We start from the raw sequence: 24,971 nt of genomic DNA, 5'->3' as shown, positions 1-24,971 counted from the left end.
TATAGAATATGAGATTTTTTTTTTCATGTTTAATTGCTTTGTTAACAATTGACAAAAAAAACCATCCAAAAATAAATGTTGTGAGTTTACTAAACTTAATCTTAAACGTTTATATATGTGTTAATTTTGTTATATTAAAAAGGTTACTAATATAATAAATACATTTATTTTGTTATATTAATTATTTTGAGCAATGCATTCATTATTTTAAGTATAATAAAATTCCAATATGATTTATATGAGAAACAATTTATTTTAAATATGGTATTTTTGCTCAGGTTTATTTTATTTTATTTTTTTGTAACAATTGAAAAAAAGTCCAACAAAAAATGAATAAATTTAGTAACACACAATAAAGAATATAAAAAAAAAATAATTGAAAGATATTTGCATTTTTATTTTTTCAAAATGATATTTGCATTCTTGAGTAGGCATAAAATATGATTATCTATATCAATCACTTTATCATGCAATTTTCAATTTTGTAAACACATATAGTATGATGATATATTCAAATCACTACATCACTTTTGTTATCTTTTTATTTTTATTTTCTATATAATAGAACATAGAAAATTATAATATTTTACATGGAAAATTATTAAAATATTGGAGGAAACTAATAACAAGGTAATGACATGAGTGTACTGCACATTGTGCGGCAACTTGACTAGTTAATTACTCTTCCTATCTAGTTCTTTTATCAACATCTTGTACATGCATTCCTTAAAAACCATTCCTTTTATCACCATCTCTTCAATTTGAAACAATGGACATATTCTTGAGGCTCGAATCTAGAGAAAGGCAACTCCCACCTGCAAGGTTGCAAGATGCAATTACTCAAAATTGTCTTTCCAAACAATTCCTCTTTAGATCAAGATACTATTTCTTCTCGTAGAATATTGGAATCCTACTTGTCTGGGTCATGTAGTAAGTGGGGTTGGAAGGTCTCGTTATGCAAATAGTATCACAGAGGCAAATAAAAGGTTGTATGAGTCTTGGTTAATGTGTATATTAATAGTGAATGTCCGACTAAAATTGAGGTAGGTATGGGTGACAGGATTCCTTCATGGTTGGTATTGATTGCCCTGAATTCCAATTCAAAGTTCTAAATGCAAGATGTTTGGCTACTCTATAACTAATTGTGGCAGTAATTTACATTTGGATCAAGGAAGTCCAGTACGAAAAAAGTGGATGCCTAATAAGAAGGAAACAAGGCAATCACTATAGAAATTGATGGTGGAGGAAAAGATTAATTTTGAAAGAGAAACACAAGAAATGAAAAAGGCATCTAAAAGAAAATCTACTGCTTCCTATAATAGATTGTTATTCTTGAAATCATTGAGGAAGCCTTAAAGTGTAGTACTTAAACAAAGGTGAATACTTTGAAGAGGGGATTGATACAAACTTCGGGGATCATGAATGTTTAAGGATAGGCCTCCTCTTATTCCTTTCTGTGGGGGTAAGAATTGGCTAATTTGAAATACAAGGGGTCTTAATGACGCAATGAGAAGTTGACAGAGTTGTGAAAAGGCTTAATCTTATTCTTGTTTGATTGGAGGAAACTAAAATTAGAAAAAATAACATCTAATGTATTAAAGACTTCTTGCTGCTTAGATGGGAATCAGAATATTGTATATCTAATCAATGTTTAGGGAAAATATGGGTATTCTGGAATAAAGTATGAATGGATTACCAATTCTCTCTTTTTTATATGCTACAAATGTTGGAATAGAAAAAAAAGGGGTCGAACTAGAAATATTTAAGGATATTGTTAATAATTTACCTCGGTGGATTGTTATAGATTTTAATGTTGTAAGAAGCCCTAAGGAGAATCTAGGGGATATCCTTACGAATTTTAGAAATTAAAATTTAATCATTGTGTGAGTTTTGGAATTAGATGATCTTGTTTGTTTGTTTGTTTTTTATTTATTTATTTTTTATATACTTGGGCTAATTAAAGATGTGAGAATATTTCACAGTAGTTATGTAGGTATAGCTAATGCATTTTTGAATTTTTATTACCTAGGGTTTCAAATCATTTCCAGCTCTTATTTCTATCTCCAGTAATACAAATTTGGCCCAAAACCATTTAAGTCTTTCAATTTTTGGAGTGAGTGTCAATATTTTCATTAGTTTACATCAACTATTTCACATTTCTACAATTGATGTAGAAATGTCCATAGAATGAAATAACTAATTTGAAAAAAAGTGACTTGACATAATGAAAGCCCTAATTAAAAATCCCTAAACACGGGAGGGGATTGGGGGAGATAAAGAACATGGGAAAAGGGGACACTCATAGATAAATAAGCACATGTAACTAAGAAACTTATTAATGTATATATAGAAATATAAAGTAAGAAAAACAAAAACCAAGAGGCTTGTAGCTTAACCAACACCTCTTATTGTTAAAAATGAAGACATTTAGGGTTCAAATTCTTCATTTCTAACTATCAAATTACTATTAAAAAATAAATAGGTTGAGATGGTCACTTGTCCAACCAAATTGGACTGTTTACACTCCTAGTTAAAAGGAAACTAAATGGTATAGTCCATGCAATGGCCAAATATTCACTCTTTTTCGATACATCGATAATTGGGGGTGAAAGGATTTGAGCACTAAATATTTTCATTGAAAATATCAAGAAGTGTTAGTTGAATTATAAGACTTTTGACATGACAAAATTTTTCTTTGATACTAATAACTATTTAATTTGCAATGGGCAAAAACTTGTTCCATACCATGTATTTTACTTACACTGATTTATAATTGAAAAAGTGATTTAAATTACGTTTCAACTTATATAATATAAAATAAAGACAACCCCTTTTTTTATGAGAAAAATAAATAAATTTATTGAGGAAACAGAAACTTTAGAAGGAAAAACCAACCTTAGCCCAAATAACATCTTTTAAAAAAAATTGCCCTAATAGGAAAAACAGCCCTATTCTTCCATCCATGCTTTTATGAAAAGAATTGATATCATGTTGTTCCACTTAATGCAATAGTCTCTAATAGCTGAGATTGAAAGTTTAAAAAAAAATAAAAAAAATTAACCTCAACTATTAAATAAAAAAAGTAAAAGAAAATAAAATTAAAAAGTGGTAAAAAAAATTTTGAGTGAGGGGATGGATAGGTATTGCACCCAATCCTAATGAAGAATGCATGAAAGCTCGACCATGGTGCTATTTCTCTTTAATAAAATTTGGTATTTAACTATTTATCAAAAAAAAAAAATAGAGTTTGGGATATTTTTCTGTAAGTTTACTTTTTGTACGGTTACCCGAAAAGTCACACAATTTTACAGTCTTACTCATGGTCATGACTTTTATTAAGACAAACAATATCGCCGAGTTTCGTCGTAATAAGTTTCAATTCTATAAACTCGATAATTATCGACTTAACTATATCAAGACCCGCCCCAATAGTCCATTACACACCCAAATAAAAACCCAATTTTATACAATTCAATTTTAAAAATGAGAAAATTAAAATAATCATTTTCCCGCACAAAACCAAAACCTCTCTCTCACTCTCACACTCTCAGTGAGGAATCCACACCACACTCAGTCCGTACAATCGATCGATCTCATCGGAGAACCCTAAAAATGGCGTCGGAAGAAGCGACGGCGAACACGGAGACGGAGGAGGAGACGATCGCCGTGAAGAAGCAGAAGCGCTCGCGGCGCGTGAGCTTCGCCGACGTGGAGATCACCTCCGTCCACATCTTCAACCGCGACGACGAAGACCTCTCCTCCTCCTCCTCTCCCAACTCCACCGGCGGCCATCCTCAGAAGCCTCTAGGGCTTTTCAGTGACCTCGTCGACGGCGACGATTTCAGGGACTCTTCTCCCAACCAGCACCGCAACCCCTTCTTGCGCCCTTTGGGATCTCCCTCTCTCTCTCCCTCTCCGTTCGCTGCCTCCGCCTCCTCCGTTGACGACGGCAAGTTCCGCTCATTTCTCTCTCTCTCTCTCTCTCTCTTTGCTCCTTGCCAGTTTTCCACTTATTTACGCTTTTGCCATTGTATTTTGCTTTTGATTCATGAAGTTAATATACGTGTTTGTGAGTTTAACAATTGTGAGAGAATTTTTCAAAAACAGTGTAGCTTGTTTGCTAGGGATAGTACAAATTCATATGGATTTGAATATACAATTTGATTTGAATTTGTGAGATTTCAACAATTTATATATATATATATATATATATATATACGTGTTTGTGAGTTTTAACAATTGTGAGAGAATTTTTCAAAAACAATGTAGTTTGTTTGCTAGGGATAGTACAAATTCATATGGATTTGAATATACAATGAGATTTGAATTTGTGAGATTTCAACAATGTTGATATATATATATATATATATATATATATCAAAATTGGTAAGTTATACAAACAGAAAGTTCGTTCTACTGGAAAAAAAAAAAAAGGTTTTCCAAAACTATACGTTAGTAAGCTAAGAAGTTTAAAGAAAAATCTATGAATTTTTTGATTGGTAAGTTATACATGTAATTGCATTTGGGTGTAGCTTTTTACTAAAAACTTATTTTCATATTGGTTGGAAGTTTGGGTAGAGTTTTAACTTTAAAAATGAGCTTTTAAAAAGCTGCGCATAAGCAAATAAGCTAAAAAGTTCAAAGAAAAGGCTAAAATTCTTTTGATTGGTAAGTTATACATGCACAAGTGCTTTTGGGTGTAACTTTTTACTGAAAACTTATTTTTCTTATTTGTTGGAAGTTGGTTAAGGTATAGTTGTAACTAAAAAAATGAGGCTTAAAAAAGCTATACATAAGCAAATAAGCTAAAAAGTTAAGCAAACGCTATATTGGGTCTTGAAATTTACGCTCCATTCCATTATTACGGAAGAGTAATCATTGGCCAATTGCAAGGCAATTTTGTGAGAAAATTGCAACTTTTAAACTGTGTGTATTAAATGTAATTATCTGTGAGCTATTTTAAAGTGTTTTGCTTTTGGGTTGTTAATGATATATTGTTTGTATTGTTTAGGCTAGCACATTGGCACTTGTTATGTTATGTGTTATCTTTGTGTGTGAAAGTAATTGGATGTATATTGGGAGAAGCTTATGAAGCATTTGCTCCTCCATTTGTGCAGAAGACAACTTTTTTGGTCCTGTATCAGCAGATTTCATTAGACCTGAAAGGTTATTAGATTCTGCTGCATCTGATGATATTACGATGGATTCAACCGCATTTTCTATGCATTTCCGTAGTCTTGCAAGGTCGGATTCAGGAGGAGATGCCAAGACCCCAACGGCGCATCGTCTTGACTTTGAAGAGAAAACCCCTTCCCAGAATGCTACGCCTACTGATTCTGACAGTTTAATGGTACTAACTAAGGCTAAGAAACCAGGTCTGCAGTCTTTAGTGCCTGTTGATAAAGTAAGTGGTGGTAAAGATTCTAATGACATGAGTATTGTGGGAGAAAACCCACGGAGTTTTGATTATGGAAGGCTATCTCCCAGATTAGATGCACTTTTGGCTGACGGCAGCGAGGATTTGAATGCTGTCTCTGATTCTATGTTTATCGATTCGGATTTATTAAAGAGCACCGAGGATATGCATAATATGTTTGCTGAGGCAGTGGATCTGGCTCGTACAAAGATGGGTGAGGGAAATGGTGGCTTTATGTCCTGTCCTACTGATCAGATTATATATGATCACCAAGTCGTGACTCCCAAGCAGTTCAATAAAGTAAGAAATGAAAATTTATGTTAAGGAATTTGATTGAAGCATTGCCATGCCGCTCTTGTTTCCTTCAAATTTGGTAGTTCTTATAAGTATATCCACTTGGTGATTCTTTAATGACTGCCTGGAGAGCAACCACTGCAACGATTTCTTTTCATTTTTACAGTTACTGTTGCTGCAACCTATGGTTTCCTAGTATGAATGCAATCAAATTATTCTGTACACAAATTGCATAAGTTTAATTATGTGTCATCATCTTCTAGTCATTGAGGTTGGTGGTTTGTGACTTGTGACCAATGACAGTTTAGATGATAAAGGTGGTATTTACATCCTTTCTGCTGGCATGAAATGTATCGCTCCTCTTGTTGAATCTGCTTAACTATTATCTAACATGCTCATAGTATTTCTAGTGAATAAACCTAAAGTTCTAACTGATACTTGTTAGTTTCTTCCAGAGAACTAAGGTGCAAGTGTACTTGCTTGTTTTATCACTTTTTTTTTCAGGGGAGTAAGGAATTTACTGAAGATGCAACTGGAACAAGGAGGCCAATATTTCAGTTTACTGATGATAATAGAGGCACCCCATCTAATGAGGATGGTAGAGTTCTTAAGTCAGATGTCTATGCTCAGCATGAACCTGAATTTCAACCTTTGAGTGGAGGTGGGGTAAAAGAAAATTCTCCTGAAATCAGGAGATGTGACTCTGATATTGATCAGAAATCTGGCCAACGATATAGATCTCCTTTTGATGGATACATACCTTTGTTATCTTCTAAACAACGGGAATTATTTGTGAATACTCCTAATTCAACCCAACATATGGGGATTGTGACCCCTTCCTCAAAACCACCAGGTTCCTTTTTAAGCAAGGAAAGGATTAGGCATGTTGCAGGTTTGTCTTCCCTTCCAAAAAGCATTTCCAAGTTTAATATTCCTGACCCTTCTCCCCGCCCCTCTAGTCTCATAGAGGGAATTGACAAATTGAAGCAGAGATTATCAAATTACTCCTCTATGCCCTCTCCCTTGAATACTGCTTCAGCTGGGAATAGTAGAGAACTTCAATACAGATATTTGCATAGTCCCATTACTTGTTTAGAGGAGCGCTTGTCAACTGCTGATGTGAAGAATGGAGAAGATAAAAATTTGATCAACATAGATGGTGATGGAATTGAGTCCCCCAAAAGCATTGGTAAGTTGGGCCACAATAAAGAGGCTGCAGGCCTTGCAAAAGATAGAGTATCTCCAGATTACATGTCTATGGGCCTTCTTTCCAAAGATAAACCTAAGAAGCTAATGACAGTAGGGGCTTCTCCATCTCAGTTCACTCAATCAGGAGGGAAAGTGAAGCAAAATTTCTTGATGCCAGAAAATCCTAGAGAAAGGGCACTGGTTACTTCTGGAACTGATTCCTCATTGGTGAAGATCAAACTTGATAACAGGGAAGTAACTAAAGGAACTGTTATATCTGATCAGTTGGTTTCTGCTCCGGTGAAAAGTTTAGATCAGAACTTAACAGCATCCATTGAATATCAAGGCAGTGTCACCCGCCAATTTAAACAGCTGTATCAGCATAATAAATTTATTTCCTCTCCAGTTAAAAGTTTAGATCAGAACTTAACATTCATGGAATATCAAGGCACCGTGTCCCATGAGTTGAAGCAGTTGGATCAGCATAATAAACTTGTTAGTGCTGGTTTAGGGCACAATGGAGATTCTGTTGAAAATGTTACTAGAAATGGCCTTTCTACTCTGGTAGGTGACAAACTGGATTCCTTGCCATCTGAAAGGAGAGCTGAGTCTGACTCACCCTTCTCAAAGACTAATTATGTCAAAGGGTTTGCTGAAGTAGAAAGTGTTATTGATAATAACCTTTCCCATATTCAAAATGAATCTGAAACCTTTACAAACTTCCAGAACTCTTCCAGGGGCAAGGACATTATGAATCTTCAGATTGAAAGCCCAGATAAGAACCTTAAAGCTGGAGCAGACCCACCCCAGTACATGTCATATTCTTGTGATAGAAGTGAAAATGAACTGCCCCTTGAAAAGGTCATAGTCTTTCTCTATATTTACCCATACATTTCATAGACATGCACATGCATATTTTGGTTGTAAATTGTGTCTGTATGCAGCTTCACCCATGGGCTGGTCCTTGGAGGTTTTCATGTATCAACTCTGACCTTATTAGGCAGGGTTTTGGGCTAAGATCTACTCAAATTTGACATTTGCCTTTCTTACAACACCCTATACATTACTTTGGTGAAATCACTAGGCTGCTTTCTATTGTTAACAGTATTCTTGATTACACACAGACTACTTTTACAAAATTTGACATTGTGTTTGGTGCTTAGAGTTCCCCCAGCAAACATCTGGCCCAGAGTCTTACTTTGAAAGAGTCAACTCCAAGCCGCTCCATACAAGATCCATCAAGTGCATCATGCAGTGACATGATGCCCCCTTTCATCGGGAAAGCTGTACTATCACCCAGGTCCAATTCAAGTAGACACGACAATAACTGCCGTCACGAAGTTTATATTTCACAGAGTCCTGTTCATGTGCAGAATATTGATAATTATTCCGGACAGAAAAGAAGAAATGTACAAATAGTTTTTGGGGATGGAGACCATATACATAAATCAGCCAGACTGCAGAGAAGTCCAGAAGGTCATGGAAGTGAGGGTTGTAATTCTGAGTTCATTTTGGAACACACTAATGAAATAAACAATGGAGAGAAGATTGGAGGTGACCATACTAAGAATTGGGTTGATGTAAGTGTACTACTTTTCACTGTGTATGTTATTTAACTTCCATGGCAGTTATGCTGGCAGCTGTTAGAATTTGTAAATCTTTGGGGTTTCTTTTTTACTTCTGAGTTCATCTTGCAGATTTTAGCAAAGTTCTTAGGTGATACAAAACAACTGTTTTCTGAATCCATTGATAAGCTAAATTTAAAATCGGTAAGTTCCCTTCTGTTTCCATTCTTTCCTTCTAAAAGAACCAAAATGCGGTATATGGAATTAGATAAACATTCTTCACTTTAAGTTTAGCCTTTTACTTTTACTTTATTCTAATTTTTTTTTTTTCCTTTTTGGGTGTAGATTTTCATGCTCGAAGATATTTTGGTTCACCTATTAACGGTTAAAAAATATGAGATGCTTTGTTCAGAAATTCAGTCTCAGGTCTGCTGAAGATACCAACTATCTCATTTCTCATATTTTATGTACTTATCAGTGTATCACAGCTTTATGAGTTCATTGCTTCATCATACTATATAATAACTGTAGCGTAACCATTTTCCTGCTAACCCTGCTGTATCTGCCTTCTACAGATAAAAGCTGACCACCTCGGTAATGTTAGGCATAAAAGGTGGTTTCTCATTATGCATGAAAGTATCATGGGTGTAGATGACATTTGTTCTTTTATTGTTCTAGAAACTGCTTTAGAGTAACAAGTTTTGACATTCTTTAGTGTATCTGTTGCAGAGTAGCTGAAACAAGGTTGTTGTTGTATAAACTTGTGTATGAAAAGGCAAAATTGCAATTAATGGGTGTGAAGCGTGACATGTTTCTGGTATTTTATTTCTCTCATGTGTTTTCCTTTCTTTATATATGCATACAGTTTGTCATCTGCTCATACACTTGCATGCAGAAAAGAGTACTGCTATTGAGCTCTGGAATTCAGGAGAGTCAAATGTTGGAGTCGAAAATTGAACATCTATCTGAATATAGTTCAGGAAATGCTCAAATTGAGCATATTAATCAGTCTATAGTTGATTCAGAGGGCACACATAAATTCCTAACAACACAGGTATATCTTGGGGTTTTTTAAGATGTCAAGGAATATATTTATGTTCTTTGGCCTCCAAAATTGCTATAAAAATCATATTTATGAATTTAGTCTCATTTCAGAATTGTCTTTTGGCTAAAATGACTTAAATATGATGATAATTTAACTAAAATGCAAACAAAACAAAATGGTGGCATCAATATGTGGAAGGTATTTTTTTTGGCTGTTTTCTTCATGGCCTATTATTCATGATGTGTCTTCAGCTTGTAGATTTTATGATATTTAAGCAACAATATGGGGTTGATTTCTCAGGTTCCTGATAAAGCACATGTTGTACAGCACCAGGTTTCCTGTGACAAAGTGACCACAATGAGGCAGGAGTCTGAAGCTTTAGATGGAAAGATAAAGAGTTTGATCAAATGTTTTCACTCTAACTGTACGATGAAAGGAGAACCAAGCTGTGCTGATACTATTGCATTAGTTCATGATCATCTGGAGAAGAGAATGTGTTGCAGGTTTATACAACAGGATTTACAGGTATTTAACTCTACCTTCAATTCTTATCAATGTATACAATAAAATGCCTTACATCACTGAGCAACATATCCTCTGTTATTTTGTCAGTTATGGGAAGTTGATCATTTTGAGAGTAGGAATGGTCATTACAATATTCTCCTCAACTATCAGGGCTACATCAGCCAAAGGTTTCTTCTTTGTCTGATCCATAGCGGTTAATGCCATAAAAGATGTCATTGTTTACATGATCATATAAAGTGTTGTTTTTGTTTTGATATATACAGATTCACAGTAAATGCTGGTCCAGCATCAAGCATTATAATCTCAAACAAATTGAATAATGAAAACATCTTAAAGGTGTGAACAACAAGAAACTCCTTTTTATTTCTTTATTTATTTAATGTTTCTAAAATCCATTATTTCTTGTCAACTAGAATTTTCCAAACATGGATGCTTGCACTGCATTTGCATTTGTGTTCAGTGCTGAGACCACGAAGAAGTATATTGGTTCAAGAAGTTTGGCGCAAGAGACACAAGTATGTTTTTCCATTCTTTATAACATCTCTGGTTCCTTCGGTCCATCTTCATCATCCTTTTGTTTTCTCCTTTTCTCTTCTCCAGCAATAACACTAATTGATTTAAATACTACACCACAAAAGCCTGCTTTTCATTGTCACTGTCAGACAACTGCTCTGCAACCCACACAAGCATTGGGTCCTTTTGTTTGTAATTATTATTATTTTTTCAATTGGATTTGGAATCCATTTGAGGTCAAGAGCTACACTTTATTTTTTACTTCTCATGTTGCAAAGTATATTTAAATGGTATGAGAATAAACTATCTCCAGTGTTAAAGGCTGTTCCTCTCACTTTGCCAAGTTGTTATGTAGATAACCAGTTCATGTCTACGTAAGCTACTAGATGTGGTCGAGGAAGTACAATCAACCCAGATTGAGATTAGAAATCTAATCCAGACAAGTTTTTATTCTCCATCTGGTAATGCATATCTTCTTTCATTTTCTCTTACTGCTTCAGACTTGCCATTTATGTCCTTTAGTCTCATGCGTAGTTTTCATTCAAGCTGGTTTATCAAAAGTCACCTACCAAAAAAAAAAGGTTAACTAAAAGACAGTATATTATTCCAGTACACAGACATCCCATACCATGATAAATTAGCATCTTGATCATGATGAGTGCAAGATGATGCAAAACTTTTATGTTTATATTATTTTTTGGACATTCCATACATGCATGGGCTGCAAACAGTGCAGTCACTCATTTCCCTTCCAAGTTAAATACGTGACTTGCTTGTAGGCCCACCAAGACATGCCTAGTATTAATTAGTTCCCCCATACTTGTTTGATGCATCCCTCAAGTCAAGATAAAGGCTGTCCATCCTAAGTGGAAGGACAAGATTATTTCAATTTTCTCTTTATATATCAGTATTAGTTAACATAGCTGTACTTCATAGAACTTTTCTAATAATGTTTAATAATTTTGTTGTGTTGGAATCCTATTGAGTTAATTCTGATTGGCCTGAATTGTATTCAAACTTACGTTGCAGAATTAAAATTTTTGTGAATATGGTATTTTTGATTTGCAGTTGAGCAGCTTGATTTGCGGCTTTGTTTCATTGATTTTTATAGTGGTTGGAAGGTGACATTGACTCTTGACATGACATGTTTGAATTGGTAAAGTTATCTACAATTCTATGCTTTATCTTATTATTAATAGATTTGCATACATGTTACCTGACAAAGCAAAGTCATATCCTAAGTTTTAGGAATTCACTGCAATGTGCTATTAGGTTTAGTTGAACTTGAAGTGATGTAACTTATGCTGTCCAGATTGATATCAAAGTTGCATGATAGCATATATGAATTATGTGCATGTGGTCACTGTATGGTCTGTATCACTGATCCCTGTATGGTTTGCTATTTTACCCCTCTTTGTGAGGGAAAACTTCTTGCTTCCTGGGAAAATTAATGTGTGATAACCTTTGAGTTTATTATTATTGTTCTCTTTATGCAAGTGTTTGTTATTGCTCTGTGTCGTATATATCTTTGTTTGTCGATTTCTTATCATGGATATATTAGGATTGATATTAGTATATCTATGGAGCTGTTGAGGTAACTTTGATAATTCTGAATTATTAATATTATTGTTACTAATTTTACCAAAAAAAAAAAGTAACTTCGATAATTCTAGCCCCATAGATATCTCTCCTACTCACACTTGCTCTGGTGGTCATTATCAACAGAAAAGTGAAATTACTTTTCTTTTTATTCCCAGTGAAACTTTTGTTGTCTGCATGGAGCGGATACACATCTCTTAATCTGATTTTCCCATAAAAATTTGACTTTTAGAATTCTTAGATAATAGATCCTGTCATTAATGAGTATATTTTTACCTTGATGAGTTTCAGTTCCAGACCTCAAATGTGAGGTCGACTGAAACAGCTTCCAGATAGTGTTCAGTTGCAGCTCTAGGGTTCAGTTTCTTTTATTATAGACTTCTATGCTATTCATTGAGCTTCACATGTAGATACATGTTCTTATTTAAAGATCGCTGACTTCTAAAAAATATAAAATAAAATAAGGATTACTGACTGGTCTGACTGCATTTTCTGTGATCAGTGGGGTTTATCCTTCAGAGATCCTTCCAAAAGAAATGAAAGCTTCCACTGCTAAGCCAGAGAGCTCTTGGCCTCAGTCACTCATAGCTGAAATAAGAGATTCAGCTGAGAATCTTAGAGCAGGATCTTCAAGGATAATGAGATTCTGTAGGTGTGTTTCTCAGCTGATGCAAACTTCCTGCAGATGAAGTGTTGCCAGGGGGAGCTCAGAGGTGGCACTGACAATCTCTTCAATTTGTCCAGACTGCTTACTTGGGAAATATGTTCGTTTTTTTTCTTTTGGTAGATTTTACAGTACAGGTGACTGAATCTTCTCACGTATTTTTCACCGGGAGATAACCAGAGTTATGCTTTTCACCAAAATCTGTAGGAACTAAGAAGGTTGTACAGTGAACTTGGTGGCATGATTTAAGCAATGAGATTGTCCTTCCAATTTTAAGTTTAGATGTGATAAAGTTGAAGAGCAATTCAGTTGTATTCGTTTTTGTTCATTATGAATTCATTCTCCACCAATAATTTTTCTTAATGGTTCTTTAATGTTGTGTTTGGATGAAGAATAGTTGGTGATCGTGGTGGAATGGTATCATGTTGTGTTTTAATCCTATCTATTTAAAATTTTACTGTTTGGATGAGTGTCTGAATATAAGCGATTAGAGTATTGTAGTAGTTACAATAGTTATGGTAATGAAGGTGATAGTTGGTGATCGTGGTAGAACGGTATCATGATGTTTGTGGTGGTGGTAGTGGCAATGAGGGCGACGATGTTGATGGAGGAGTGGTGGCAATGATGATGGTAGCTACAATGGTGGCAGAAGTGGAATGAAGGTAGTAGCAATGGCAATAGTGATTGTTATGGTAGCGGTGGTAGAGCAATGGTGGCGGTGGTGGCAATTACATGCAATGATAGTGAAGGTGATAGTTGTGGAGGTGACAATATAAGATTAGTAATAGTGGGTTCTATAACATTAGCAACATTGATAGAATTTGTAAATTATACCTTTCTTCATGGAATTTGAAATTGAGAATTGGATGCTAAATTTCTTTTATTCACTTTATTGTTAATTGGAACAAGAAATTAATATTTGAAAATTTCAAATTATAAAAATTCTACCTTCTTTTCTCATCTAAACACAGCATAAGAGTATAGATATACCCACATGTATGTTTACACTTATTCCTATATTCTCTTATTGTTTCTCTCCTGGAAAATAACTTTCAAAGGTTACTTTATGCCACGATATAGCCAAGGTTGGTTCTCAAGTCACTACAGGATGTGGCAGAAGTAAAATCTCACCGGAGTTTAAAGTTTAAACTTGGTTGATCCAGGATTAGAAGACCGGCTAATAATTACAAACTTTTGTGTGTTCTCTGAAATTGATAGAGAAACCTGTTAACGGGTGTTCTTAAAACATTTGTTAATGGATCATTTTAAGAAAGTTTGAATACAAATTTTATGAGAAATATATAAAAAAAAACTGTCAAAATAGTCTATTGTTTTTCCATTTTTTCATAAATTTTTTTAAAAAATATGTTCTAAATCAATATTCTTAGGGCATCAGTTAATTTTTCTCATTCATAAATTGTCTAGTTGGAAAAATGTACTGGTATGCATATCCATATTTGTGTGTATTAATAGCGTTGCATGTGTGTGGAGAGGACCATTTTTTTGTTATTTGATGGTGAGAAGTGTACAGAAATTGAAGTTTCTTGGATTAGATTGTTCGTAGATCAAGTCGAATTTCGATATGGCATATTCTACAGTCCATCTACATTGCGGAGCAAGTGGATAAAATGAGGGCATGTTGTCCTCGTTAGTTGTTTAGGGTTCAGGCCTCAGGTCCAAAAATGGCCTCTTTCTCTGTCTTGCTTTTTCGCGAATTAAGAATTATATATATTATTAAACCAGTACAAATTTAACAATAATGGAAAATGCTAAAGACAAATTATTTTACAAACTATTGATGATGTAGTAAGTGATTATTGGTAAGTTAAAAAATGATGATAGTGGTAGACTCATATAAAAATCATATTATTCAAAAACAAGAGTTTGGTTCAAGTTACACTTAATATAGAAAACTTTGATATGTTTTTGTTTAGATAAAAAATAAAAATAAAAATAAAGTTTTTTTTTTTTACCTATCTGTTGTGTGTAACAAAATAATAGTAGGTCTATGCAAAATAGGAAAAAAACAATCACATAGAGAACACAAAGAGCTACAAGGTTCGGCATTAAACCTATGTCCACTAACGACATCTAGGAAAAAGTTTCACGAAGAAAATAGGAAGATTACAAAGGGGCACAAAGACACCCACCCAAAGAACTCTCTCTTTCTCTCTCTCCAAGAATTAGAGATGTTTTGGTTTTTCTCTAATTGTAACGTTTGGCACAGCTTCCTTGAGTGAGAGACCACACATGCACATACATATATATGGTAAAATTAGGTTTGCTTGCATGAATCACTGAAGTCCACTAAACAAATCCTAATATCGATAGGACAATATGACCAAATAAAAAGTTGTGCCAACTCAACAAATTTTCATCTTAGCTTGAATTTGGTCAAGTTGCAAAAACGAAACTTCTCCGTCACCTCCACCAAAGCCCTTAAGTGCTCTCACAAACTACAAACGCCAATCTAGTACATGCAATGTATGTACTTATTCAAATGAATTGGCTTAGTCATTATATCTACTAGATTATTTGCTTTTTACTACCTTTTTGACTACCGTGGTGCACTGAGATACAATCTCATGAATGAAATGATATTTGACATCAATGTGTTCGGTTTTCTCATGATACATAAGATTATTAATCAAATGTATGGCATCTTGGCTATCACAAAACACTACAATATCAGTATCATCTTGCTGCAAACAAACATCACGAACCAAACCTTTTAACCAAATAGCTTCCTTTATTGCCTTTGTCCCTACTATATACTCTGCCTCTATAGTATACAAAGCAATTATCGACTATAAAATCGATTTTCAACTAATGACACAACCAGATAGTGTGAAGACATAATCCATCAATGATCATAATCTACAAATTCAACAACACTACTACTATTTGCATAAACCCTCAAAAAACCCAAACCCTGAATACAACAGAAATATTGTTTTTTTTCTCTCATTCAAATGTGTGATAGCTTTCTTGAGTGAGAGACCATATATGTATATGGTATAGTTAGGTTTGCCGCATGAGTCACTAAATTCAGCTAAGCAAGGTTTAATAGGACAAGCTCGAAGTCCACTCAACAATTACAAAACAAACAGTTAAGCAAAAATGTAGGGAACGTGTCATAAAAACGTCCTAGTTCTGTTGATTAATTCCTTGATTAGCCCTAATATCAGCACACCTGTTTTCTTCCCAACAAATTTGTGTGAGGGTTTATATGTGACTTGCAATCATATATAAAAATAAATACTGAGGTTGGTTCTGAGTTTGAAACTTCTAGTCAGCATCTTTGAGCCATCTCTAAGAGATTCTTCTCTGTAATAATTTGGTGTGTGTGGGATGGAATAAGTACACATACTCGAAAGAATAGTCAGGTGTTTGAAGAGCTTTGAATACTCTTATTTCTTAATAAATAAATGATATCAACGGGGTTGAGTTGAGTTAGTCTCGAACTCAATTCATTTTTCAATTGAGATTGAATCAATTTCAACACTTTTTTTTAGAATTTATTTCCACACAAATTTTGTAAAACATTTTACAAAATTTGTGTAACCAAGATGCTATATATGCTAACTGTAAACCTAATCAATTGAGATAGTCTCAAGCATGAAGTTTGCTTGTCCATCCCAAGTTGAGAGAAAAACCCGAGACTCTTGCATCCATTCGGTCTGCTCCATCTAGACCTGGATTTCCTTTAGGACTATGCTCAGTATTTAACTTTATTAATAAAGGTGTGAGGAGGTGTGGCCAAGAATTAAACATGAGTTTTTAGTGGTGTCATGATGGGTTTTACTTTTTCGACTGATATCTTACCATGATTTATATATATTAAGATAATTATCTATCTTATAAAAGATAAATGATTATCTATATATATATATATATATATATATATATTAAACCGAAACCTCTGAATTTCTTACAATTTTCCATGTCAGCATAATATTTAAAAAATAAATCATTTTCATTTTTTTAAAATAAAATTATTTTTGTTTAGTCTAAACTTAACAAGAAGTGAAACTTTATCTCTCTAATAAGTCCAACTTAAAATTTTTTTGAATAGAAGTCCAACTTAAACTTAAACTCATCATTATCATATATATATATAATTGAAACCTTTGAAACTCTCACAATTTTCCACGTTAGCATAATATTTAAAAAATAAATCATTATCATTTTTTTTAAATAAAATTATTTTTGTTTAGTCCAAACTTAGCAACGAGTGAAATTCTATCTCTTTAACAAGTCCAACTTAAACTCAAACTCATCATTATCATATATATATATATATATATATATATATATATAACGAATTCATCCTGATCAGAAAGCACTGATACATCTACTACCCAAACTCTAATAGAATTGCGATAGTATGAGCAAGCTAGAAGTTTTTTGTCATTAATGCATTGGTCACCAAGTGTTGACCATCCCATATCAACAGCATCATGACAAATTAACGGCTCCCATGAGTAAACCTACAATTTCCAAGCATGTATGTATGTGATGTTTAGGTACCATCTTCAAACAATTTCATTAAACTACATGACAGTGACATTCCAAATCTTCAAACTATCTTCCAACCAGAAAATAGGGTCCTTCCATCGGGATGAAAGGTGATTGCTTCTTTGATTAATGAATTTTATGTCGAATTTGTTTATATTGTTATTATTAATGAATTTCAATTCAACATATGTGGATATTTGTTTATATTGTTATTAATAAATTTTATCTTTTATGTGGAATTTTTTATTTGCTCTCATATGTGCCTGAGTTTTTCTTTCTATCTTATTCTTTTGTTATGTTTAGAATTGATTTTCTTTTGAGTATTTGGGTTAATCTCCATATTTATATTGACATTGTTTTCGTGGGTTTGGTTTTTGGGTTGAAATTTCTACTAATTATTTTATATTGTATATGGCATATGAAGCATCTCTATTTTTTTTGGAGAAAAATCAAAACTACAACCTATGTCTTCCAGCCAAGGGTAAAATTTTAATTTGGTATGTTATATATAAATTTGTTGAATTTGAAGGGTTTTATTTGGTTTTGAAGTAGAATTTGGGGATTCTATAAATTTGGAAGTTTTAAAGTCTTGGGGTTTTTGGTATTTGCGTCTCAGTAGGTTGATCTTAATTCTTTACCTTAAATGCTTTTTATTTGGGTTCATGTGATTTTTTGTTTTCTTAATTAAAGCTATGATTTTTGGTTGATTGATTATTTGTTTGGATTCAACATACAAGATAATGGAATTAGGAATTATAATTTTAATATTGTTTCATATTTTGAATTGTCTATATTGTTATTACTACGACTAAGTAGGATTGAGAAAAGCATAGAAGTTAAATATTTTTTCATTTAAAAAAAAATACTAACTAGAAAAATGTCTATAATATGCATATTATTAACCCAATTTTCTATTTCTAAATTTCTTAGATTTTATTATAAATAATTTTTCACGCATAAACAACATTCTACCACTGCCACATCAAAGTAACTACTCTTATGACTATGATGAGATAAATTTAAATTCTTTACTCATTGTTGGATTTTGTTTTTCATAGTCAATAGCTTTCCCGTGCATTGCACGGGTTAGCGACTAGTTTAAATAATTCTAGAAACTTGTACAATTGTACTTTCACGCCTTAAGTATTTTCCATTTGAACCAATAAAAATTAAGATTTTAGTTATATTTTAATTCACCTTAAGGATTAATTAAAATTAACTTACCTAATACTCTACATTTGTGTAAGATAAACTTATTTTTGGACCAACAAAAATTATTGCTTTGTATTACCTTGGTTAAAACCACTATTTTAAAAACCATATTAGATCGGTCGGTTCAACCAGTTCAATTGGGAACCGGGCACCAGTCTGGTTTGGTAAAATCCCTAAAAACCAGTAAAAATTTGTCAAAATCGGTAAAAACCGTGTAGAATTAGGAATTGGGGTATAAACTAGTTCTTTAACCATATCGATTTTTAAAACCATAATTAAAACTAGGGGTGTCCACGGGTCGGGCCGGGTCGGGTTTGTGCCCAACCCGGAACCAACCCGATTTATTCGGGTGGATTAAAATTTGACCCGAAACCGACCCAGACGACTGGTCGGATTTTTCGGTTCGGGTCTTGTCGGTTTCGGGTTTCATCGCCGAAGCCGAAATCTGGCCGATCCGGCGAGATCTGGCCGAAATCTGGCCAGATTCGACGAGATCTGGCCGAAATCTAGCCGGATCCGTCGAGATCTGGCCTAGATTTCGTCGGATAACGTCGAGATCTCGCCGTCTTTGATCTGGTATGTTGAATATTTCGCCGAAAACGTTAAAGGTTTGGAGATTTGGTCTGGGTTGCTTAATATTTCGCCGGAAACGTTTAAAGGTATCGGAGATTGGTTTGGGTTGCGTAATATTTCGCCGGAAACGTTAAAGGTATCGGTTCGGGTCGAGTTTCACGGGTTTTGAAATGCAAAACCGCCAACCGACCCGTCGGGGGTCGGGTTTGACAGTTCGGAACCCGCGTCCGATCGCCGGAGTCGTCGGATCGGGTGGTGGCGGGTCGGAATCGGGCGGGTTGGCCGGGTTGAGCGGGTCACCGGGTCTGCTGGACACCCCTAATTAAAACCTTGAATTTGACTCTAAAAGGACCATTTTGCCCTTAAATTCCATGATGACCTTATATGATATGGATCTTAATGTTGGACCAACTATGCAGTGGAAGCTATGATTTTTGCTAAGGAAATTGGTATTACCTCGATCATTCTCGAAGCATATTTAGAGGTCATTAATTCATTGTGAGACATAGATGATTCTTTTGCTTCCTTCGGCCATCTGATTGGGGATGCAAAAAAACTTACAGAAAACCTTCAGTAATATGATTTTCTCACATGTTCAACGTCAAGGCAATTTTGTAACTCATAACCTTGCTAGACATGCTAAACATGTCATAGCTTTTTCTATGTGGATGGATAATGTTCCACCACACCTTAATACTATAATTTTAGCCAATATGAAAACCTTTTTCATAATGATATTTGGAGCTTCATTCTAAAAAAGAAAAAAAGAAAAAAGATTTTTAAAAATATTTAAAACGACCATTTTACCCTAAAGTGTTATTTGGCCTCAAAAGAAAGGATGTTAATGGTTGATCCTAACACAATCTTCCCATAATTCTTTAGCTAGACATACAATCTTTTGTGACTCTATCACAATCTAACATAACGACGATAATAACTACTATAAAAATATGAATTTACTATTCAATGTGACATGAGTTACATTTGATGAGACAAAGTTAATGTCACGTGTTATCCTATTATTACCGCTTGCCAATTGCTACAAAATCATAGAGTTTCAACTTAAAGGGATGTAAATTACTATTGGATGCGACAAAGTTACTATCATTTATGACCTAGTTAACATCTCCCTAAAGTGACCAAAATTTCTAAAATTAAAAAATAAAATAAAATAAAATAAAAAGAAAGAAAGAAAGAAGAAGAAGAAGAAGAAAAGAGTGTAAATTACCTAACCTCCTGTAAGGTCATAAACTGACCTAATGCCCAAGAACGGCCAGTTGATGGCCCAAAGAACCCACTATAATGAATTTGTTAAAGAAGTGGGTAGGACATTGACTACTTGATAAGCCAAAATTAATTACAATGAAAAGAGATGCCAAGTAAAAGACTAGGATCACTCAATTATCAAAAAGAAAGGGATCCTCGGTCCAACCTGAGGAAGATCTTTTTATATAAATCAATGCTCTTGCTTTCTCTCCTTTACAAATTTTTTTTTTTTTTTTTCTCTTTCTAAGGATCTTCATCTCCCTTTTATATTTACACACCGATTATCTTCATGCTACACTTGGAGGGTTGAGATTTCATTTTTAGGACTTTTGTCCCATCCAGAACATACAGGTAAGCTTCTGCCTTACAATTTAAGCTATGCTACCACTGTTCATAGTCGTTTCCTCATTAATGCGGTTAGAGAAGTAATTGTTTTGCATTTAATGCGGAGGGGATAGCTTCCACTCCCTTCTCTTCTCGGATTCAGATGCTCTAGATTTCTTAGAGTACTCTACCAATAAATTTCTTTAAATCCTAACCATTCTTTAATACTTTAAGAGTCTAGATTCTGCCATGTTAACACTTCACTAATAATACTCTTAAATGAATATAATAATGTTTTAAACAAAACAATTAAGATTATTGTTAGTAGAATGTTGACATGACAAAATCTAGACCATTAAATTACTAAAGAATAGTTAAGATTTAAGGAAATTTATTTGGTAGAGTACCCTAGGAAATCTAGAGGATATGGATCCTCTCTTCTCACCCTCCTCGTAACCCGTGCTAAGTCTACTTTAGTCCTTTTGTGATATTTTAATCTTATGTGTCTTCTATGGTTACTACTTGTCCCTCAGATCAACGAGTGCTCATCCCCGAAGTCTGAGGGGCATCCTCGGAAATCTTCTCAGCAAAACACCTAGATGAGATTAGGGGTCCTCGTCCACACACCTCCCTTAACGTTTTGGAGAATGTTGAAAACCCCCCTCCAATTTTTGAAAATGACTCTTACCCTTTGTTGTTTTTGTTTTTAATTTAATTTTTAAAAAAACTTCCTTATCATATAACTAATGTGATTAGTAAACCTTATTTTAAGGTAATTCCATATTATAATATAATTTGAAAAATATGTATTATGACTTAATTTATGATAGACATAAATGGAAACAAGGGATTATTTGTTATTTAACTCATAACCTTTAGGAGTGGATTGTCATTTAGAAAAATAAAAGATAATTTTGACATTTTTCAAATCTCAAGAGAGGTTATTGTTATTTACCCCCAGAAAATAAGTTACTAAAAAACAAGAAGTAAATTTTCGTATTTGACACAAATTTTTATAACACAATCCCATTCTACCATGAAAAAAAAAGTTGCATTAGAAATTAGTTTCCGTGTACTGTAACATGAGTTGCTATTGGATATGACAAAGCTAGTGTCATGAGTTTCCCTATTAATACTTGGGGTTAATTACAATTTACTTACTTGTAGCTAGGTTCGATTCTAGGCTTCCTACACGTGGTTAAAAAGAACCACTTTATTCACACGAGATTAGCTCCATTATGCAACCATTACTCACCTAATCACTTTCACCATTAAAAGCATAAAAAACATTATATATAAAAAAAAAAAAAAAAAAAAAAAAAAAAAAAAAAAGAACAATTAAGATTTGGATAAGGAAATTTGTGAAAATTTTAGAAGTTAATCACCTATGTTTGGCTCAAGAACACTAGAATAGATCTGCACTCTCTCCCTTCTTTCTCTCCCTTTTTACGCAAATTTCCACCCTCTGAATAGATCTACACCAAGGATACACACACACACACAACCTTCAGCTAAGATAAAAATCCCAGCAAATTTCAAAACACCCCCAATCCTTCAAACTTTCCAACTGGACCTTTAAAAAAGAAACCAAGAAAAATCAAACAAGAGAAAATAAAAAGAAAAGAGATAGAAAAGGTGGAAAAGGTGGATCAGAGAATATATATATATATACACACACAATATCATGAAGTTACTAATCAATGTAACCTGAGTTGTTATTGGATGGGACAAAGTTACTATTATTGGTAACCTTATTACTATTACTATTTCTCTAAAGTGACTAGACAAGTTGAAATTTTAAATAAATAGATTATCAATCTTTTGTGACCCCATCACATTCTACAATGAAAAGAAATTATAGCCGCCACAATATTTTGAAGTTACTACTTAATGTGATGTGTGTTATTACTATAAAATTATAGAGATACTATTCAATGATGTAAGTTAATTATAAATGACAAAGTTACTATTATTGGTAACCTTATTACTATGCCTAAAGTGACAAAAAAAAAATTGAAATAAAAAAAGAAGAAGAAAGAATAGGTTAACAATCTCTATGACATTCTACCCGTAAACATAAAAATAAATAAATTTGTATTTGCCATAATATTGTGAAGCTATTTTTTTTTTTTATTGAGAATCAATTCTAAGTTAGTCAATGTGAGGTTTTGTCATGTAGCGCTCTATGAAACAACGTTGTTTCATTCCAACCTTAGAAGTTGAAACGATGTAGCTTTTATATAAATCAGTTCACTTTTTTCCCTTTCTTAACTCTTCAGTTCTTCCAGCAAATTAAGCTCCTCTATGCCACATGCAATTGGAGCACAGACCCACGTATCTATATGGATTGGATAACATTCAGAACACCAATGGAGGCAGAACTTTTGTAGGATTCGCATTGCAAAGAGCCCAAGAGTAATTATATATTTTATTTTGAATCCATAGTGTTTGATAAAATGCTTGAAAGAAAACTTATAAATTTTATTTTTGACTTGATGACCCTATCATTCATATTTTTTTGTTCAGTATTTTTTGTTTGGGGATTAGAAACAGTTAAATTGAGAAAAGTTTATTAAAGCACTTGCGCAGATACATAGCCTGTGTTCATTTTTTTTTCCCATGTTATATGCTAATTAATCAGTGTTGTTTGGTTCTCAGGGATTGGTGGTCTCGCTGAGTTTTCTTTATTGTTGCCCAAGCTGATTTTGGTTGTATGATGTATCAGCCTCTAATTGAGACAAGTGAAACAAATTAACTTACTTATGGGTAAGAAAGTTGTTCTTATTTTTAGGTGAATAATTTTGCTTATTGTGTTAAGGATTATTTAACAGCAAATTTTTAAAATATCTACACATATTCTATATGTTCTACTGAATGACAGAAACTCAGTTACCAAAAATAAAAACAAATAAAGAAACAAAGAGAACCACGAAGGTACAAATTAAGAACCAAGTGGGTAGAAAAAATTATGTGGTGTCTTAGCCTAGAATCTACATTAACTCAAAATCTCTTCGTATGAAAACATGTCTGCTTCTTGGTCTTAAAAAAAATTGTTTAATATGTTTTACAGGTACACCTTTGTTAAAAATTTGTTAAATATGTTGAACAATTTCTAACTCAACCATCATTGAAACTGCTTACTTTTTTCATTTTGTTGTACCTATCATGTACGGCTGCCTACAAGAGCCTTGACAAGATCAAAGTGTGTTTGTTGCTACACCTAGACAAGAATCACTATGCGAGCTTGACATTGATATAATTAAAATGAGCTTGACATTGCTATAGTTAAAATATTACTGTAGATGCTTGATAAGATAAGATTAACGCCTTGGTTAGACATTTCGTATGACAAGGGATAAGTTTAAGGAGCCTGACATGCACAACGTACGTTTGCGGTTAATTGGTTTATGATCAACTGATAGTAGGGAACAAAGTATGCCTACTTACTCTAAAGTTTCTGCCATAATTGTAGGTTATTTTAGTAATGAAAATTTTAACCATTTATGTTATAATATATGTAAAATAATTTTCAAAACCTTTTTAAATAAAAGCTTACCGCATTATTTACCCATTGTGCAAGCAACTTGTTAGTTAATAATAAAAAAATTGCAACATAGCAAAACCAAATCGGATTCAAATCTTCTAGAATTCTTAGGGTACTCTACTAGCTAGAGTTTTTTTTTAATCTCCACCATTCTTTTAAAAATAAATGGTTGAGAGTATACCACATCATCAATCCATTAATACATTCTTAAATTTGTCTTTCAAAAGGGGAGAAAAAAAAAGTACTACTATCAATGTAGGATTATTAAATCTTTCTCAAAAAAAAAAAATGTAGGATTATTAAATGAGTCTAATCAAATCTCCTTCTTCTATTTTCTTTTCTTTTTTTAATTTTTTTTTATTTAAATCATCAAACACAAAAGCTCTCCTACAGTCCTACCTGAATCAAGGGCAAAATCAAATCATCCATGTATGTTTATTGGAAGAGCAAATAAACCATATAAGTAAAATCAAATCATCCATCGCCGTTTGTCAAAAGAGCAAAGAAAACCATATGTGGGGGCTTTTGATTCATTTTCCCTTCTCTTGAAATCAAGAGATAGAATGGTAATCATAATTTTTTTTTTTTTTTTTAAAGGTTGATTCTTGAGAGCCAGGTTGATCAAAGCAACAACTGCTTTACAACTATCCACGTACGATTTAATATTGAAGAGATAAACTTTGATGAATTAGGATTCAAATGGGAGTGCTTAAGCGTTGATGAAT

The 24,971-nt window shown here is 33.4% G+C and overlaps 1 protein-coding gene across 3 annotated transcripts; it reads left to right on the top strand.

Moving 5' to 3' along the window:
- Positions 1–3,476: 3,476 nt before the first annotated feature.
- Positions 3,477–13,183, top strand: LOC126720976 (uncharacterized). Of its 3 annotated transcripts, none has more exons than XM_050423921.1 (16): positions 3,477–3,949; positions 5,118–5,716; positions 6,215–7,759; positions 8,062–8,478; positions 8,596–8,667; positions 8,809–8,889; positions 9,039–9,076; positions 9,193–9,280; positions 9,359–9,517; positions 9,836–10,033; positions 10,121–10,200; positions 10,297–10,369; positions 10,447–10,548; positions 10,902–11,007; positions 11,615–11,702; positions 12,648–13,183. In XM_050423921.1, the coding sequence occupies exons 1-16, from the start codon at positions 3,613–3,615 to the stop codon at positions 12,832–12,834; spliced, it is 4,170 nt and encodes a 1,389-aa protein (XP_050279878.1). In that variant the 5' UTR covers positions 3,477–3,612; the 3' UTR covers positions 12,835–13,183. The 3 variants fall into 3 exon arrangements, with proteins under 3 accessions (XP_050279878.1, XP_050279877.1, XP_050279879.1); XM_050423920.1 differs by having other exon boundaries at positions 9,809–10,033; XM_050423922.1 differs by lacking the exon at positions 10,902–11,007 and having other exon boundaries at positions 9,809–10,033; positions 12,648–12,796.
- Positions 13,184–24,971: the final 11,788 nt, after the last annotated feature.

Source organism: Quercus robur, chromosome 4, assembly GCF_932294415.1.
Source record: "Quercus robur chromosome 4, dhQueRobu3.1, whole genome shotgun sequence".
In the NCBI taxonomy this organism is placed as follows: Eukaryota; Viridiplantae; Streptophyta; class Magnoliopsida; order Fagales; family Fagaceae; genus Quercus; species Quercus robur.
The sequence above is the reverse complement of the archived record's forward strand: the minus strand, read 5'-3'. Positions and strand labels throughout refer to the sequence as shown.

Excerpts from the sequence above, each read along its gene's own strand:
- LOC126720976 (XM_050423920.1), top strand. The coding sequence starts at position 3,613 with ATGGCGTCGGAAGAAGCGACGGCGAACACGGAGACGGAGGAGGAGACG. Across the intron at positions 8,479-8,595 it reads ATACTAAGAATTGGGTTGAT|ATTTTAGCAAAGTTCTTAGG; the intron begins GTAAGTGTACTA and ends TTCATCTTGCAG. Across the intron at positions 10,201-10,296 it reads CAGGGCTACATCAGCCAAAG|ATTCACAGTAAATGCTGGTC; the intron begins GTTTCTTCTTTG and ends TGATATATACAG.